Source organism: Asparagus officinalis, chromosome 8 (genome assembly GCF_001876935.1).
Source record: "Asparagus officinalis chromosome 8, Aspof.V1, whole genome shotgun sequence".
NCBI classification, from domain to species: Eukaryota; Viridiplantae; Streptophyta; class Magnoliopsida; order Asparagales; family Asparagaceae; genus Asparagus; species Asparagus officinalis.
The window spans coordinates 74,471,022-74,490,961 of NC_033801.1; the positions used below are offsets into that span (position 1 = coordinate 74,471,022).

A 19,940-nucleotide genomic window follows, 5' to 3' on the forward strand; every position below is an offset into this window, starting at 1 on the left:
TATTAAAAATTCTGTGCTCATGATCATCTGTGTAGTTTTCATCATCAAAATCTTCATCACCGTCACTATTGCTGTCACCGCTAGCATCCTCATCACCTTCATCATCCTCATTGTATTCATCACTAATAGAATCGGCGGCGGTGTCGAATGTTTCAAGGTAAGTCTCATCGGTCTCATCCTATAAATAATGAACAAACAAGTCTTAAAAGTCGGTATTTGAAAAGTTGGGATAATAAATATGGTTAATCGATATTATCACCCAATTGTGAATAGACCCCCCATTGTTCTATTTGTTGCAAATATACTCCTTGTAGTATTGGCTCACGTGGGAATACACCCCCTTAGTGAACGTTTTCGACTCTTTTAAAAATAAAAAAAAATAGCAATTGAGGGTTTATCCTCGCCAATGGAATTATAGGGGGTCTACCCACCTCCTCAAATCTTTTCAATGGCTTCAAGAGTGAAAAAACAAAATCACTCAAGGGGTGTATTCACAAAAATAGAACTCCAGGGGGTCTGTTCGCAATTGGGTGGAGGTGATATAACCGGGGTCTGTTTGCAATTAACCCTAATAAATATCCATGGTGAAATTGTGTTCAATTTAATCATTTAACATCCAGAGATATGTTTTAATCTAAATAAATCATGTTAATTAACAGAACGTGCTAACTTGGATGTATCTAATTTATACAGCAGCCCTTCAACCATAAATCACTTGGTACAAAAATCATTTCCATTGTACACCTCAACACTGATTCAAATATTAAAAATCTCTTATCAGAACAAATTTTAGATGAAATTATATAGAATGCATTAGCACCTTGAATTCATGAAATGTATCTTATCATCAATGAGAAAAATCTAAGTGCAACAATTAGAAGTAAAATTTTGAAATTGTACCTCGGTATCTTCATCTTCAGTGGAATATGCTGAATCCAATTTGGAATACAGTTCCTCATCACCTTGTTCTTTGACATCCTCCATTTGGCACTGTGAAAATAGCATAGAAGGATAAAGATCTCTTCAATGAGAATAGGAGTCATTTTGGTGGAAGTAACGGGTTAAAGGAATGCAAGTAAATTTCCGGAAGTAATATACCAGTTCAGATTTCAGAGCCTCCACCCTTCTGTATAAAGTTGAGATATGATGATTAAGAGCCTGTTACGCAAAAAACAAAAAAAAGACCATCAGCGTGATATTTAGACTATGAGAAGAAGGGAAAATATGAGTTTCCACAGCTTAAAACAAGGTTCATTTCAAATTTGAAACTATTGTTTGGTTTAAAAAGAATGCAGATTTATCCAACGCTATGCTTCTGGACCAAAACTTGTCATGTGCCATTTTTTTAAGGTTAATTGTGAATAGACCCACTGTAGTTCAATAGTTGCATATTCCCTGCGGAGTTATATTTTTTTACCGACAGGAAGTCTATTTGTCACCAAAAAAAATTCTTTTGAGTTAAAAGAGTCAAACTCAGGGGGTCTATCTGCAACAATAGAACTACAGGGGGGGCTATCTGCAGTTAGCTGATAGTATAGCTAGCATATCCGCAATTAACCCTCTTTTTTATAAACTACAATCAGCTGTTAAGATGCTTAGCAGGAGCATGAGAATCCTCAGGCTAAAGTTGCAAGAAAGGAACTAAACGAGCTCTTTCAATATGCCAAAGAAAAAGGGCAATAATTCATGGACAGCACTATTATAATTACCTCGCGCCTTTGAAGCTCTATAGAGCGGGCTAAAGCCTTTCTTTTGGTCAGGAGATTTTTCGGCCTCAAGGAGGAAGGTCGTTGATAGTCCTTTCCACGGTATACAATTATTGCAAACCCCTTTGAGATCTTATCCACAGAAATTAAGATCCCCCCACTCTCAGCTTCAAGGGCCAATGCGACATTCTTAACCTGTGCAAAAGTTTTTGCTTTAATAATAACCTTCACGAGTTCCCGATACTTCCAGTGCGACATTCTTAACCTGTGCAAAAGTTTTTGCTTTAATAATAACCTTCACGAGTTCCCGATACTTCCAGTGCAAGTGCATGTTTTCTACTGTACCACATTGCTTTAATAATAACCTTCACGAGTTCCCGATACTTCCAGTGCAAGTGCATGTTTTCTACTGTACCACTAAAAACACCTCTCCTCCCTGTATTCAAGACAAATTAATATTAGGCAAAACATTAGTTCCTGGCACAAAAGATGATAAAAATAAAATAAAAATAAAAAAGAGCTGGAAGCTAGAAAACAGCCCACCCCAAAACTCTTGAATCAAGGATGCAACTTCAGAAAACCAAAGTTTTAAATGTTTACATAATCTTCCATAAAAAAAGGGTTACATAATCTTCCTTTACTGATCTTGGATCCTATTAATATCTGGGTATAGTATTGGAATTTTTGTCGTTTCATTAATATCAGGTGAAAAGTGTTGGCATAAACCAAACTGATTCAAATAATAAGAAAATTACTAAGAAAATGAAAGACACAATTTGCAATGCTTAAAGAAGTATATAATATAATTGATGCAACAATAGTTGGCATATACGTGTGTACAAATGTCCTCTTTTTGGGTATCAGTATTGCGATTGGGTCTTTTTGGTTGTTTCAATATTGAGATCAGAAATAAATTGAAAATTAAGAAAGAACTAAAGAAAATAACAAAGACAATTTTTTTAATAAAAAAATACCAGATCCAATATGTCTTAAGGTAGCAGTATTTTTTGTTTCAATTCACATTGTAAAAACTTATACTTGAGAGAATATAAAGCAGTTTGAAAGTGTTCAAGATGCTCGGTTTAACATTATATTAAAAACATGATGTCTATAAACAAGAGAATATGAAATATAAACAAGAGAATATAAAACATCGATCAATAAAATATAATATAATATGTTTGACTTTACTGCTTTGTGAATACTTGAGAGACATATTGGCCCACAGCCAATCAGCTTGAGCTTTTCAGTATACAGGGTGAAACCATCATATCACCTGATATTCTAATTATAAAACCAGCACTCAAACTCAAAAAAAGAAGACAAACATAAATATTTAAGATAGAAACAATTAAGACTCTAAGAAATAGAGAATCTTTGGAAATGTGTGGCTTGCAGAAACGAACATATTTCCGCCAAGTGTAGAATATATAAATATCAAAATATTTGATTTCAAAGGTAAGAACAGCCTCTAAATGGAGGATTACCCAGGAGCAAAAACGCCTTCATCCTTAAACCAAGCTTGCGAAACATGAATCTCTCTTCATCAGTTATGGTCTCTGGTTCTGCTGGTCGCTCTGCAGGCTTCAATGACTCTTCCACTTTCACTAGAGCTCTTTCAGCTTTCGATAACTTCCGCTCTGCCTGAGGCAGGCTTCAATGACTCTTCCACTTTCACTAGAGCTCTTTCAGCTTTCGATAACTTCCGCTCTGCCTGAGGGGACAATAAAACAGTTTATACACTAATACAGGAATAAAAAAGGAAATTTGTTTCATTATGCCAAGTATCTCTGTCAAAAAATCAAAATCAAAACTAAAAGCAATGTTCTTTACTATCTGTCATATCTAACATGACTGTCTGAAAGTGGTTCACTAACAGTAAATAGTAATTTAATCTGCATGCAATTTGGCGACAAAATTATACCATTATTATGGTGTAATATTACAACATCAACAATATTACAGGCCACTCTTTTTAAATATTTACTATTACATGTTCAATTCAAAAGGTAATGTACTACAGCAGCATGCACAATATCTTACAGGTTATTCTCAAGTTTTCATTGCTGATGATTGAATTAGAATGTATATGATACTGGATTGATGGTTAAAATGTTTTGGAGAGCTTTAAGTCATCTTAAGCATTAACTACGTATCATTGAACTAGATTGTGTAAGATATTTTGTCTATGGTTACACTGGTTTGGAGGATTTCTACCAATTGCAAAGGTCAAAAAATATAGTACATCATACTTAATGAAGCATTACCAACTAAGAGACAAGGAGAAATCATAAGAAATGAAAGGAACAATCATAACTTCTACAACCTCCTATTCCAATAAAGTTAGGTAAATTGTCTCATCGATCATTAAATGTTTGAATATACATGGGAAATATAGTATACATAAAGGTTGGTACTCAGTAAATAAGGGATCTCAGCCAGTTGTCCTAAGCATCTGTTATGATTTTTACGAAAGGACCAGAAAAAAGGATGAGAGTTGAATATAATCTTAGTTAAGACATCACCTTGTGATTATAGCCAAAGATTCATGTCACATGATAGAGAAAATGTTAATGTCACTGACTCACTGAATCCAGGGAGATGCCAACCTTTCATTCATGAAACACGACTCATCTCCATACTTGGGTATCAAATGAAAGTAAAGAGAGTCGGTGTAAGACTTAGCTAAAACAAGTACATTCCACCAGTACAGGACTCCAATACAGAAAACATGATTGATCTCCATTTTATTGTATCAAATTAATTTTCAACTATGAAGGAAAGAAAGATAAAATTTGTTTAAAATAACAAGTTTATTGGAGATCAAAAGGCCCTCTTCTCTAAATTACTTGGACATGTGGTTAAAGACAAGAAGGTTCATCCATGATGGTACATGCCAGACTGTGCACTTGTGAAATAAGGTAAACACAATAGAATTTTAACAAGTAGTCAAGAAATTATGAGAGCAATTTCAACTATTATTCCCCAAACAGTTTGTGTACCATATATCCACAGGCCTAATGATCATGAAGTCCTGCAGTCTAAAAGTTACAATACGAGGCATCAGTTGACACAACAATCCTGACTACCTCTTTCACAATATTTTAGAGATAGCTCATCCAAAAGACACTGGAAATAACTATGTAGCAGATTAATTATGATCTAATTAAGGCAGAAACGAACAATGTTTTAGGTAACATGAGAGAAGTTCCTACATTTTTAAAAAAAGGCCTCAAGTAGTTAGACTTAATAATGGTATCAAAGACAACATGTGGAACGATCACCTTTTTGCAGCATTTTAACAAAGTCAATAAGAAGTGTTTCAATTTAGTAACCAAGCAAAAGATGCATTCAAGAACGATATACAAGTTATGAAATGGAAAGAAAGAGAAATGACATAAATCGTTGTGACTGCCTAACAATTTTAAGCTCTGTATCTTGTCAAAAGACAACTTTCTTTTATAGAAGACAATTTAGAACGGTTGTCTAATCTATGTAGTAAAAGTAGTACATATGACTGAGAGACACTTACAAGGAAAAGCTTCCTCTCGAGCTTTCTGACAAGGTCAGCGTGTCTTGCCGCCTCAGCAGCTCTCATCATCTTGTTTGCATGGTCTTCATCTATCTTGCTGCCCCACCTAGCATCAGCTTCCAGAGTTTCTCCAAGGGTCCCAGTAGTGCCTGACTCTTGCACTTCAGTTCCCATCTCATCAACTTTTTCAACACTTGAAATGACCAAAGCAGAGGCTCTCAGTCTTGCTTGTTCCTCTTCATCTTGGAGGGTCTTTGCCATCCTTTCTCTCTCTAGTAATGCTTCTGTCAGTTCTGGGGACAAGAAATCTTTCCCTCTGAAGAAAACGATGTAGTCCTTGTTCCTAGAGAGAATGGTACCCCCTGTTAACTTCTGCAATCACCCGAAAAAATTTGTGGGACACGGCAATATAATTATACAAAAATTGTGAATTGAACAAATATGACTATGAAGAACTCAGAGAGACTGTGATATAAGAATAGAATTAGTAAGAAATTAAAAAGTGAGTATATGGAGGGAATTCAATTTAAATCAAGTGTAGCTCAGATATAGAATTAGTAAGAAATTAAAAAGTGAGTATATGGAGGGAATTCAATTTAAATCAAGTGTAGCTCAGATAGCTTCTTGGAACTTAATTGTCAAGTGAGTATATGGAGGGAATTCAATTTAAATCAAGTGTAGCTCAGATAGCTTCTTGGAACTTAATTGTCATCAATTATATTTTACAGCACAACCTGCATAAAAAAGAACCCAAGAAACATACTAAACATCCCAATTAGATGTCAGAACATGCATACATATCCAAACAATCAGGCTATCCTCTATTTAATACACAAATTTCAGCAAAAAAAACGCATCAAAAAACTTTAAGACTTACAGAATAAAGGTAACAACAGAAAATTTTAGACGACAGAAAGACCTTTCACAGGGATCAGTACAACATTTTTTACCAGAGCAAAGATTATTGAGCTCAAACTTGATTTAACATATTAAATAGATTAAGTTTGTATCCAACTAAATCCAAGCAAAAGCTTGCCTAATGCACCTTATCCTGTTTTAGGATGTCATTATCCACTCTTGTCAAAGAATGAACAAAGGTATTGCCCAGCTTTCCATTGTTTGCAGCTTCCGTTAACTTCACTGTTGACTGAAAACTCACTGGACAAATTTATAAAGTGACTAATCAGACATAGTGTAAAGGGTCTGTTCAAACATTCCTTCAGTCCTTACGCCAAATTGGATGTAGAATAAATCCATCAGCTGAGATATTATGAATGAATAATGATTAATGAATACGCAATATAGCTACAACAGTGAGACATACAAATCTAGAAGGTTAAATGTATAAAAGGTACTCTCATAAGGTTACATGTGCCAATTGTAATTATATTTAGTGTGATATATGGGATAAACATGCGAAATGCGCGTTCAGCGAGCCACGTGCCACATCACTTAAATGTGTGGTAAACTGTATATTTCAAGTGCACAAAGGTTACAGATGTCAACCATAGAGGTGCATACGTAAAAAATATAAGAAGCTGTAATGTGCCAAGCCGATATTGACAAGTGCTTATATAGAGATTTTTGCTTTTTTTTTCTTTTCACATTTTACTCACATGTTGGCTTTTGCATATGCTGTTTATAAGCATAAAGCTATTTAAAAGTTAAGTATGAATCAGTAGCTTATGTCACCTTGATATCTTCAGCCATTCTTTCGCTCGTAGTAAGCTGTACCCCACGCTTCAAAGCGATCTTTGCAATCGAACTTCTTTCCCACAGCTTCAGCATCGCTGCAGCTAAACCTTGATGCTGCCTACTTCTTCCTACATGAAGAAGAATTTGAGCACTAAGAAAAAATAAATTCATATGAACAATTCAATTGCTAAAGGGAGATAGCAATAAGATGCTCGCTTACCAAGGGCAAAATGAGGAGGCAATACCCTGGCAAGCCTCCTTAATCCAGTACCTTCCTTATAACCAAGAGAAGGCCTCACGCCATAAGGGAGGATTCTAAAAGGAGGTTTATAGCCATGAACAATGCCTGGAAGCATATCAGCATCTACAGGCAACGGATCAGGTCCTGGCCAATCGTCATATCTCGGTCCTAAACTATCTAATAAACTGTCCATTTCACTTTCATATTTGACCTCGGAAGGTGATTCTATATCTTGTTTCCTCTCAAAAGGAGCTGGAAGACTTACATGAGGACGCTCCATAGCATCTCCACTTGTTTCTGTTAAATTCCTTGAGGAACCACCGTATGTGGCATTGCTAAAAGGAACAACTTCAGTAGTTTGAATAATCTGATATGGTTTTTTCACTGGTTGTGGAGTCTCGTAGCTTACACCACGATACAAGGAAATAGAACTCCCTGACCTCCATATCACCAGCCCTCCAGTTTTCCTCTGATTAGCAGAAGTATTAACAATATCAGCATGCTGTCTAACAACAACATAAAGCAAGTTGATGAAATAAAATTTAGATGATATGCAAGCATTGGGACCCAGGAGAAAAATCCTGATGGAAGTAATGGAGATATCAGATGTCTATTAGCCTTTGGCTGATACAAGTGCAAGTATAAATAACCGACTAATCAAGATTCTTCAGCTTCACAAAGTTGACCAATAACCACTTAACATAAGAGGAGCCAAATGGTTCTTTGTAAATGATCTGAATAACCTAATATTATCAAAAACTTCTTTTTAGAACCCACAAGGGATAGTATCTAAAGTTTGTATTCATGGAAGCTATTAAGGTACCTATGGAGAAGACAAAACAGCAATTGTGTAATAACTACATGTCAGACCAATAGTTTCAAGAATAGTACTTTCGTGTGTGCTTGTAAGAGAAAGAGACAAAATTCAAATTTTCAACAATTTTCAACAAAGATATGCATATTGCACAAAGGAAAAAAAATCATGTGGTTGATATTTACTAGAAGCCAAGGTTACCCTCAATCCTTTACAACTTCAAGTGCTCGTAAAAGCTATTGTGATTCATTACTCATATTAGAGTGTGAAATTCATTAATTTCTCTAACTAACCGCAATCAACAGTTTCACCAAAGAAAATGAAAGCGAACAGAATGCATCAGTCCTCTAATCTGCATATTAGCCGGAGTAAGTAATATCAAATGTTCTTTCAGAGGAGATCAATATCGTTATAATCAACGCCAATCATTAATCATACAGGACTATGCTAATGGCACCAAATGATCCAAATTTAAAGAACAAGAAGTTAATAGCTGCCAAACCTCCAATATCTCATGCATCCTCTTCATGTTGAGCGCAGGCGGCCCCTCACATTTCAGCCTCACCACCTCCTCAGTCCTCCACTTCTCGTGTATCAAATCCACAATCTCCTTCGTCACTCCTGCCCCCTTAATCTTCGTCTTCGACTTCGTCCTTATTGCCAAATGCCTCAACCTCCTCAGCTCCCCTTCAGGAAGCGTAAGCTCTGCAACCGTCGTCTTGCTCCTCTTCCTCCTCTCCCCTCCTCCTTCCTTAAGCTCCAAGCTCGGCTTCTCCCATGGAAACCGAGCCTCCTCGTTCAAATCCACAGTGAGCCCGCCTCTTGAATCGGGCAAAACGCCGTCCTCAACATAGAAAATGTCTTCAACCGAGCCCTTTTTGGGCAACGGTCTCTCCCTTCTCTCTGCTGAATCATCAATGTACCCAAATCTCTTCAACTTCTCAACTATCCTCTCCATTGTGCTGCTTCCTGTGCTTCTGCTGGCGCCCACCACCTCCTCGTCGTCACTGGTGGTGGAGTTGCGGTAGTCTGCGACGGAGTTTGAGGGCTTGCGGAGGGGTTTCGGGGGTGTTCGGGGCCATTTCTGGATCCAGTTGTTAGTGGGTTGGGGTAAAGATGGGATTTTGACATCTGGGTTTTGATTGGAGACGGGGTTTGAGTGGGAGTTCAGGGTTTTTGTGGATTTGCAGCGGAGGAGCTGAATGCGTGGACGCAATTGGAGGCGAGAGAAGGAGTGGAGCGAGTCGAAGAGAGATGAAGGATGACTTAATTGGAAGCTTGGAGATAAATTCATGGGTTAGAGAGAGAGAGAGAGAGAGAGAGAGAGAGAGGTTTTGGTCTATTTCAAAAGGAGTTTTAGAGCTGTGAAAGGGCCATGGATAACACAGCAGTGGGGGAAAAAATCTCCGGAGGGGAGGATGGAGGGGATCGATGCTAATTTGATCGGGTCGGAACTTCGTCAACCCGAATCGAGACGGACGAGGCCCTTGGGCTTGGGCGCATTTTTGCACGGATCAACATTTCGTAGAATCGTCAGCATTTTGCTACGGTTACCTCCCTATTAGTAATCCCTCAAAATCCACAACAATGTCATATTAGTCCCTCAATTCTACATAATTGCTAAATAGGCCCTCAAACCGTAAGTGGTCTTGTAATGTGGTCCCTCCATCCCCAAAATACCTCTTAGTTATGATTTCTCTCTTAGGATCTAGCTTGTTCAAAAAATTTCATATTACTCTTTATTTTAACTTCGATACCTTAATGTTTTTTTCCTAACGTTTTTTGCTGCAACAAAGCTTACACAATTTTAACTCTGATATCCTAAAGTTTTATTTTGACAGTTTCATACCCCAAAACTTCAGGGTATCATAGTTTAAAAATGTGCAAGCTTGGAGATATCAAATTAAAAATTTGCGGAATCTCTGGAAGGTTTGAAAGTTTAAGAATGTGTAAAGTTTGGGGTGCCAAAGTTTAAGAAGGTCTAAATTTTAGAATGCCAAATTGTAAATAATCCTTCTGAAAAGCATTAATTGAGGGTATTTTGGTCATTGATTGACCAAATTACACTAACCCTATGATTTGAAAGATTAATGAGCAACTTCATGGATTTGAGGGACTATTATAAAACTATTGAAGATTTGTGTTACTTTTTTTGGCGAGGGAACATTCCCATAATCCTTCATACCATGAGTATTAAACCCCCAGGTGTAGAGGGGCACCCTCCAATGCATGACCTTGGGTATTTACGAAATTAAATTGATGTGGATGCTCCACAGGAGAGTCAAAATTGAGACCTTAGAGTACTACCCATTAGCAGCTTACCAACTATCTAATATCTATACTACTACAATAAAATATTAGTAGGGACACCAAAAAGATTAGAGGACGTTTCCCGTCACAATAGAAGAGTAAGGGGCAATCGATTATCATATTTTATTGCATTTTCATACCTCTATTTCAAATAAGTTTCATGCAAATAAATGACGAATATATATTTTATCCTGTTTTGTAGGAAAAAATGAAGAGTAACCAAGAGCTCAAATGAAGATATTTTAATCTCAATCGCAACTCAAGCAAGTCTAAGTAAATTAAGCCAAGAATTTTAGATAAAAATGACCATGATAGTTAGTAGTTAGAGGTGTTGTAACTTGTTTTAAATAAAAGAGCACAGGATAATATTTGATATAGCTAAGGATCATATAATATTGTCCGTCTTATAATTACAAATACAAAGAATCAAGTTTGAGTCAAACTGGAGTTGTAGTGGCCTTTTTGTGAACCAGTGGTAGAATCGTAAATATATTGAAATCCGGTGCAAAAGTTTCTAGCTTGCATTTTATGACCGAAAATTGTTTCTTTGAGGACAAGTTTGATCCAAGAACTCATATTGGTTTATGCAATCTATAAGTAAAAGTAGAGAGTAAGGGTGAAAGATGTGTAAATTTTTATAAATTGTCTTCTAGGTGATAGGAGGGCTAAATCTTTTGAAAAAGCCTTTCAAATACTATAAAACTTTAGTTTTACAATAAAAATAAAAAAAATTCTTTTTAATTTTTTTTCTCATCGAGATTTGAAGAAATTTGGATCTACATAAGGTTGCCATATGAGTTTTTAGTTTTTAAGTTCCCTTTTCTAATTGGAGTTGCATGTTTAGGAATTAGTTTGATTTATTTTAATTCATGCTTTGCTTGTTTAATTTCATGCTTAATTAGTTTTTCTTTTTTAATTTAGGAGTAGATTTATTTTCAGTGTTAGATAGCTAGTTTATTTCCTTGCTTTTAGTTGATTTTTATAATTTACTTTTCCTTGCCTTTTTATCCATGTTTCTTTATTTGCTCATAATTTAGGGTTTAATAAAATGTGTGGCTACAATTTTTACGATAATTAGGGTAAGAGAAAACTAGTATAAGTTATTTATAAGAATTAGAATTTCTCTCTTTTATGCCTTAATTTGATTTAAGTATAGATTAATCAATCAAAAAAATAGGATAGAATATTCTAATTTGATAGGTTATACTTTCTTAAATGGTTTGATAATTTATGCTTGTTGGTATTCTAGGATTATTATTTTCAATTGATTATCTATGCACAAATTTTAATTTTATTTTTATAATCTATCTTGATAATCAATATTTTCTTTAATTAGATTGATAGGTTATGCTTTTTAATTCTAAAAATAAATAAATAAGAGAGTAATGTATAGATCTAATAAATAGTTATCTAGTGGAATATATCCTATTTTCCTACTTTAATCTCTTTCATCTTCATTTCCTTATTTTGTTAGTTCACCTTTTCTTTCTTTTTCTAATTCTTTTAGTTTTTACATTTTCTTTCTAGTTCTTTTACTTCTCTATTTTCCCCATTTTCTCACTTGTTCTTTTTATTTTATTTTTCATTTTCTCTTTTAATTACATTTTTATTCTCTCCTCTCTCCCTTTTTCTACTTTTCATTTTCTTTTCTTTATTGAAAATCCAAAACCCCTTTTTCAACACCTTTTCATTAAAAAAACCTCTTTTCAAATAACTTTCAAAAAGAAAAAAATTAATTTAAAATTTTAAAAAACTCTCTCCTTGTGATTTAACATTTTCTATATTATAACATGGTTATGTTTGCAACACTCTATTTCACATGCAATAAATCTTTGATGTTGTCGCTGGGTAGGGAGTTATTTTTTACTTATTTTGGAAGCTAAAAATTTGTTGTGTGAGAAAACGTATGCATGGCAAGTGCACAACCAAGTTATAATTGTTGGGGATGCACAACCCCCTGATGCGATTTGGAAATAGAGATTTAGGAGAGAAGAGAGAAAATCAAACAATCTCAAACACACAAGATTTACGTGGTTTGCTTCTCAATGTGAGAAACTACGTCCACGGCCGCCGCAGGAGAAAAATTCACTATTTTTCGTCTCAATACATTATGCCCTAGCCAACCCTTTTATAGACTTAAGGGTTTAACAAAAAAAAAAGGAAACAGAACAAAACAGGTTAAAATTCGAAACTGGGCCAAAACCCGACTCCGGTCGACCGCAGCACCACGTGCGGTCGACCGCGACGAATCCTATTCCTGATCGAGCTCTCTGGACTTTGGGCGGTCGACCGCAGCGCCATGTGCGGTCGACCGCGGTCGACCGCGATGCAGAAAACTGTCTCCTTCGTCGTTTTGCTTGAACTTCTCCATCGTCGATCCTGTTCCTCCTGTTCCAACTTTGTTCCTCCTCTCTTCTGAAGTATAGGGCATGCTTGATAGTTAGGCTTCACATATCCTAACAATCTCCCACTTGGAGACTAACTATCAATCTCTTTCAGCTCTCTCTGCGGCGACGGCCTCCATATCATCAAGTGCTGAGGCCAACTGAAGTTGAACACAACTTCAGTTTCTCTGTAGTGACAACCTTGGTAAGCATATCAGCTGGGTTCTTGCTTCCTTGAATCTTCACAAGTTCCAACATGTCCTCGTCCAACGCTGATCTTATGAAGTGGTAGCGGACCTGTATGTGTTTGGTCCTTGCATGAAAAGCGGGATTTTTTGCCAGATGAATTGCGCTCTGGCTATCACAATGTAGGACATTCTTCTCACTTTTCTGTCCCAGCTCCTCCAAGAAACCCTGCAACCATATCATCTCCTTGCTTGCCTCTGTCACAGCAACATATTCAGCCTCTGTCGTTGATAAAGCAACGATCTTCTGCAACTGAGAAACCCAACTAATAGCTGTAGAGCCCAAAGTGAATACATATCCTGTAGTGCTTCTTCTTTGGTCTATCTCACCAGCATAGTCTGCATCAACAAAACCCTGCAGGACTAACTTGCCTCTTCTGAAGCATAGACAATCTTCTATAGTACCTCGCAGGTATCTAAGAATCCACTTTACTGCTTCCCAGTGCTGCTCTCCTGGATCTGACATAAATCTGCTCACAGCTCCCACTGCATGGGCAATCTTAGTCATGTAATCTTTCTCTTCATCAGTCTCGGGGCACTGCTCCTTAGTCAATCTGAAATGACTAGCTAACGGTGTGCTGACGGCCTTAGCACCACTCATCCCGAATCTCTCAAGCACCCGTCGAATATACTTGGCCTTAGATAGTCGTAGAGTGCCTAAGAGTTTGTCTCTGCTGATCTTCATTCCCAATATCTGCTTCGCTGCGCCTAGGTCCTTCATGTCAAACTCACTCGACAGCTGCTTCTTCAGCTTCTTGATCTCTCTCATGTCTGAGCCGGCCACAAGCATGTCGTCGACATATAGGAGCAGGATGATGTAACTCTTGTCAAACTCTTTGACAAAACAACAATGATCAGCATTGCACCTGGAATAACCGTTCCTGTGCATGAATCCATCAAACTTTTTGTACCATTGCCTTGGAGCTTGTTTTAGGCCGTACAAGCTCTTCTTCAATCTGCATACCATCTTCTCTTTTCCCTTCTGAGTAAACCCCTCTGGCTGCTGCATATATATCTCTTCCTCTAGATCACCGTGGAGGAAAGCTGTCTTTACATCTAGCTGCTCGAGATGTAGATCTTCAGCTGCAACAATACTCAGGACTGTTCTGATGGTAGTCAGTTTGACTACTGGAGAGAAGATTTCTGTGTAATCAACTCCTTCTCTCTGCTGAAATCCTTTAACCACCAATCTGGCCTTGTATCTCTTGGAACCATCATGTTCCTCTTTGATTCTGTACACCCACTTATTGCTCAAGGCCTTTTTCCCCGTTGGTAGCTTCGCAAGTTCCCATGTCTTGTTGGTGTTCAAGGATTTTATTTCATCTTTCATGGCGAGCTCCCACTTGCTCGCATCATCCACTCGAAGAGCCTCATCATAACTTTCTGGCTCTCCACCGTCACTCAAAAGTAGGTAATTGAGATGAGCTCTGGGCTGTAGTGATGGGTACCTCGGATTAGGCTTGGGAACTCTAGCAGACCGCCTCAACTCTCTAACGGGCGAAACAGGCTCTTCATCTTCATCTGCCCCCTCTGAAGTGGTCTCATCCATCATCTCTTCTTCTTCATCAGAACTAGCTTCGGGATTGCCTCCACCTGAGGCATCATCTGACTCGAAATATGTAGGATCACTCTGCATCGAGCTAGTGGGCTGAACTGCATCACGGTCTTTGTAGAGGACTGATTCGTTAAAGACCACATCCCTGCTTCTGATGATTTTCTTGTTCTGCTCATCCCAGAACTTGTAGCCAAACTCATCGCCGCCATAGCCAACAAAGAAACATTTTAAGGACTTAGGATCGAGTTTGCTTCTAGCATGATCACTCAGATGTACATATGAAACACATCCAAATACTCTCAGGTGAGAAAGGTTTACCTGCTTTCCACACCATACTTCTTCAGGTATTTTGTGCTCCAAAGGCACTGATGGTCCCCGGTTGATCAAGTAGGCAGCTGTGTTGACTGCTTCTGCCCAGAATTGCTTTGGAAAACCTGCTTGTAACCGCATACTTCTGGCTCTCTCAGTCAATGTTCTGTTCATGCGTTCTGCTACGCCATTCTGCTGGGGTGTACCTGGCACTGTCCTCTCTAATCTAATGCCGCTGTCATAACATAACTTCTTGAACTCTGAGTCTTCATACTCGCCGCCGTTGTCAGAATGAAGCTTCTTGATCTTCAAACCGGTCTCGTTCTCAACCATAGCCTTCCATCTCTTGAAGACTTCAAACACTTCTGATTTGTGTTTCATGAAATAGACCCAAGTCTTTCTCGAGTGATCATCTATGAAGGTCACGAAATATAACCTTCCGCCGGTGGATGGAACTGATGTTGGGCCCCACACATCTGTGTGAACTAACTCAAGCTTCTCTTCTTTAGGAGTTCTGCCAACCCTTTTGAAGCTTATTCTCTTTTGTTTCCCTAGAATGCAGCTTTCACATAGGTCAATATCAGCCGATCTCAAACCTGGTAACTTCCCGTTCGATTGCATAACCTTTAGGCCTTTGCTACTCATGTGACCTAGCCTCTGGTGCCACAAATTTGGGTCTTCACTGCCTTCAGCCACTGCAATGGAACCTCGTGCATCTATCGTCATGTAGAGAGATCCCGTCTTCGTACCACGGGTGTAACCTTCCACGTATCACATGCGAAGGTTGTTACATATCCCTCTTTCGCCAATTGTCCTATGGAAATCAAATTTTTCCTCAAGCTAGGAACATGTCTCACATCGCTCAGCTTCCATGTAGACCCATTGAGCTTGATTTGCACGACTCCTTTGCCAACAATATCACAAGGCTGATCATCACCAAGATAGACTTTTCCTAGGTTTCCTGAAACATAGTTCTCAAATAAATCTCTATTTGAGGTAGCATGAAACGAAGCTCCGGAATCCAGCACCCACGATTCAGTTTTGCTCTCCAACGAACAGATTAGGGCATCATCTGATTCTCCTGAGGCCACGTTCGCTTCAGTCTTGTTCTCCTTGTCTTTCTTGGGTTCTCGGCACTGATTTTCATAGTGGCCAAACTTGCCATAATTCCAGCAGTCAATTTCCTTCTTGCCCTTGCGGTTCCTGGACTTTGGCCTTCCGTTCCTCGAGTTAGATCTTCCTCGGCTACTCCCTCTATTTCTGTTTCTGTTTCTTCCTCTGCCCTCAAGGTTCAACGCCGACCCTGAATTAGAAATCCCTTCCTCTTGTCTTCTTATTTCCTCAGTCATAATCATGTCCACCACCTCTGAAAACTTCAGTTTTGATTTGCCACATGATCCGCTGATCGAGATAACAGTACCCTTCCAACTGTCGGGCAATTGACCAAGTATCAAGAGGGCTTGGATTTCATCGTCAAACTGAATATTGACCGAGTTTAGTTGATCCGTGATCTCGTTAAACTCGTTCAGGTGTTCCTTGAATTTCTGGCTCTCGGACATCCTCAAATTAAACAACTTTTTAATGAGATGTACCTTATTCGCCGCAGAGGGCTGCTCATACATACTGGACAACGCCGCCATGAGATCCGCCGTCGTATTCTGATTCTTGATGTTGAACGCTACTGATTTAGACAAGGTCAACCTGATCGCTCCAAGGGCCTTTCGATCCAATAGCTTCCAATCCGCATCTTTCATATCCGTCGGCTTCTCTCCCAATGGTAGGTATAAATCCTTCTGATAGAGGTAGTCCTCCATCTGCATCTTCCAGAACCCGAAGTTTGTTCCATCAAACTTCTCAATCTTGGATGTTTCCTTCTCAGATCCCATTGTCTCTGACCTCAAATCGCTCGCGCCGAACCTGGTCGCTCTGATACCACTTGTTGGGGATGCACAACCCCCCTGATGCGATTTGGAAATAGAGATTTAGGAGAGAAGAGAGAAAATCAAACAATCTCAAACACACAAGATTTACGTGGTTCGCTTCTCAATGGGAGAAACTACGTCCACGGCCGCCGCAGGAGAAAAATTCACTATTTTTCGTCTCAATACATCATGCCCTAATCAACCCTTTTATAGACTTAAGGGTTTAACAAGTAAAGAAGGAAACAGAACAAAACAGGTTAAAATTCGAAACTGAGCCAAAACCCGACTCCGGTCGACCGCAGCACCACGTGCGGTCGACCGCGACGAATCCTATTCCTGATCGAGCTCTCTGGACTTTGGGCGGTCGACCGCAGCGCCATTTGCGGTCGACCGCGAAGCTGACTGCAGACTGGGCTTGCTCTCTGGACTTTTGCCGGTCGACCGCAGCGCCATGCTCGGTCGACCGCGATGAGCTCCTGGCCTGTGCACCCAGCTGTGCACGACGTCGGTCGACCGCCGCGCCATGGCCGGCCGACCGCGATGCAGAAAACTGTCTCCTTCGTCGTTTTGCTTGAACTTCTCCATCGTCGATCCTGTTCCTCCTGTTCCAACTTTGTTCCTCCTCTCTTCTGAAGTATAGGGCATGCTTGATAGTTAGGCTTCACATATCCTAACAATAATAAAGTAAAATATTAGATATTACAAAGTAGAACATATGAGTCTAATTAAAAAGACGTATATTATCAAGATAGATTCTAAAAATAACATTAAAATTTACAGATAATCAATTGAAAATAATAATCCTAGACTGTCAATAGGCATAAATTATTAAACCACTTATGTAAAGTATATTCTATTAAATTAGAATATTCTATGAACTATTATTTTTATTGATAAATCTATACATAAATCAAATTAAGACATAAATGAGAGCAAATCTAATTCTAATAAATAACTTATACTACCCTAGCTATCCTAAAAATTGTAGCCACTCATTTTAGTAAATCCTAAATTATAAGCAAATAAAGAAAGCATGAATAGAAAGACAAGAAAAAAAACTAATAGAAAGACAATAAAAAAACTAATTATAAATATCAACTAAAAGTAAAAAAATAAATTGTATGTCTGTTGATGTCAGTTACCTAATAGAGATTATATGTGGATTAAGTGAGGGGCTAGGGTTCTCAAGCTTCTTCAGACGGTTAGTCTTGGAGTCGATGGTCCCATCATGCATATTGAGAATACTAAGGGGTCGGAGTTGGGATCTCTGATGGTTCCTTCAACGGTCAAATTAGTATCAAAGCTTGAGTGGGAAGATGAATAATTGAGGGCGTTTTAGGGCAAATTCTTCTTACATCCCTAGCAGTAGGTAGCACTTCCATTTTGTAGTAGATTCACAATGACAGATAAGTAACTTTAGCCAAGTCCGAGCTGGCGGTGTAGTCAGCATTTTCTTTACAGTTGTCGGGTGCAGAGAGGGATGTGTCATCTCTGTATTTAATGTGATTATGATAGGGAAGTATGGTATTGACGAGGTCCGATGAGTCATAAAGACTTTTAGGGCTAGAGCCATTATGACTTTGTCCATATATTCAATGTGATGGCAATCTACTATTTGGCAGGTGGCTTGACAAAGTATCGCTTTCCACCTCATCTTGTCGAAGGTTGACCAATATTGTCTTTCTAATCGGCTTTGTGAGTTGTTGGCTGGGATGTGTCGAGTGCTATGAATTTGAATGGTAGGTTGAGTGAGGATGCTTCTCATCTCAAATTTGCAGGTAGGCCAACAAGTATCGCTTTTCCAATCGACCTTGCAAGTTATCGGTCGACTATGGTCTTGTTTAGAAGGGTTGTGTTTATGCCACTTGAGTCATTTTGGCTTAGAAGGGGGGCTAAACCAAAGATATTATAGTTACAGGACACATGTCGGCCCTAGAGGGCGGATTAGTACTTAGGTTTTTAACAAGACATAACACTAGCCCCTTTCATTTAGACGCAGCTGACCTAATCTGAGTGAAATTTGAATAGCTAACAGTTTGTATCCCTACTAAAGCATTTAAGTGGTTTGTTAAATTTGAATAGCTAACAGTTTGTATTCTTTCATTTAAGTGAAATTTGAATAGCTAACAGTTTGTGCTTATGCCACTTGAGTCATTTGAATAACATTTATGAGGGAGTTGATGGGATGCTATTGATGTGACTAGAGATCATGCAGTGGCATCGCCTCATTTTCTGAGCGTAGGTGGCGCGTCAGCTAAAGGGCAACACCTCGGCTCTTAAGTGGTTTGTTCAACTTTTGAGGACAATCTTAATCGTCCATCTATAATCAAGTCGACCGCTCTGATCTCGACATGTGACTCCTCTAATGATTTATATATATATATATATATACTATATATATAATAATATATATATATTATATATATATATATATATATATAATATCATATATATATATATATATATATATATAATATAATATATAATATTATATATATATATATATATATATATATATATTAATATATATTATATTACTGATATATATATATATATACACACAACACACACAATTGGAGGATTTTGTTTATGAATTCTCTGGTCGTCTGAATCTTTGAAATTTCTGCCAGCCGAGCAATTTTCGGTCAAATATTCTGTTCGAATCCTTTAAATGGCTTGTCTTTGCTTACCACCCACTGGCCTCGTAAATGAGATGAGAATCAATCTGCTGAGGAACTTCCATTCAAAGATCTACACAATGATGGAAACAATGGATCTGGAGGCCTACTACGATCAGTATGCCACCCCTCATGAGTTCACTTTGTTGGCCTGGAGAGAGCTCAGGCAAGTATATGACCACAGCGGGGTTATAGCTCTAATGTATCTTCGCCATATGGAATATGGTCTCCGTCTTTCGCTCCATCCTTTCCTCACCTGCATCTTTGGAGCTTTGGGAGTCTCGCCTTTCCAAATCAAGCCGAATTCTATCACCACATTGGTGGGGTTCATGGTGATATGTCATCAGGTTAGAGTTAACCCGACTCTCTGGATGTTTCGCTATCTCGTCAGTGTCAAAACTGGAAAGAAGGAAAGACGCTATTATCTTCAGAACCTTGGCAGCTTCAAAGTCAGACTCCGATTTGGGAGGGGGCGTAGCAGTGTCCCTAATCAAGAAGCTGAGGAATGTAAAAACCTCACTACTCCTCTTCATGTGACTACTCCTGAAG

The 19,940-nt window shown here is 38.3% G+C and overlaps 1 protein-coding gene across 1 annotated transcript; it reads right to left on the reverse strand.

The window, feature by feature from the left end:
• LOC109821378 (CRM-domain containing factor CFM3, chloroplastic/mitochondrial) lies at positions 5-9,507 on the reverse strand (the record flags this gene model as incomplete). Its single annotated transcript, XM_020387569.1, has 10 exons — positions 8,491-9,507; positions 7,154-7,643; positions 6,931-7,061; positions 5,239-5,610; positions 3,194-3,350; positions 2,072-2,142; positions 1,710-1,931; positions 1,099-1,158; positions 901-990; positions 5-178 (listed from the first exon to the last, which is right to left on the reverse strand). Coding segments are annotated over exons 1-10 (2,559 nt in total), but the record flags the coding sequence as incomplete, so codon positions are not given.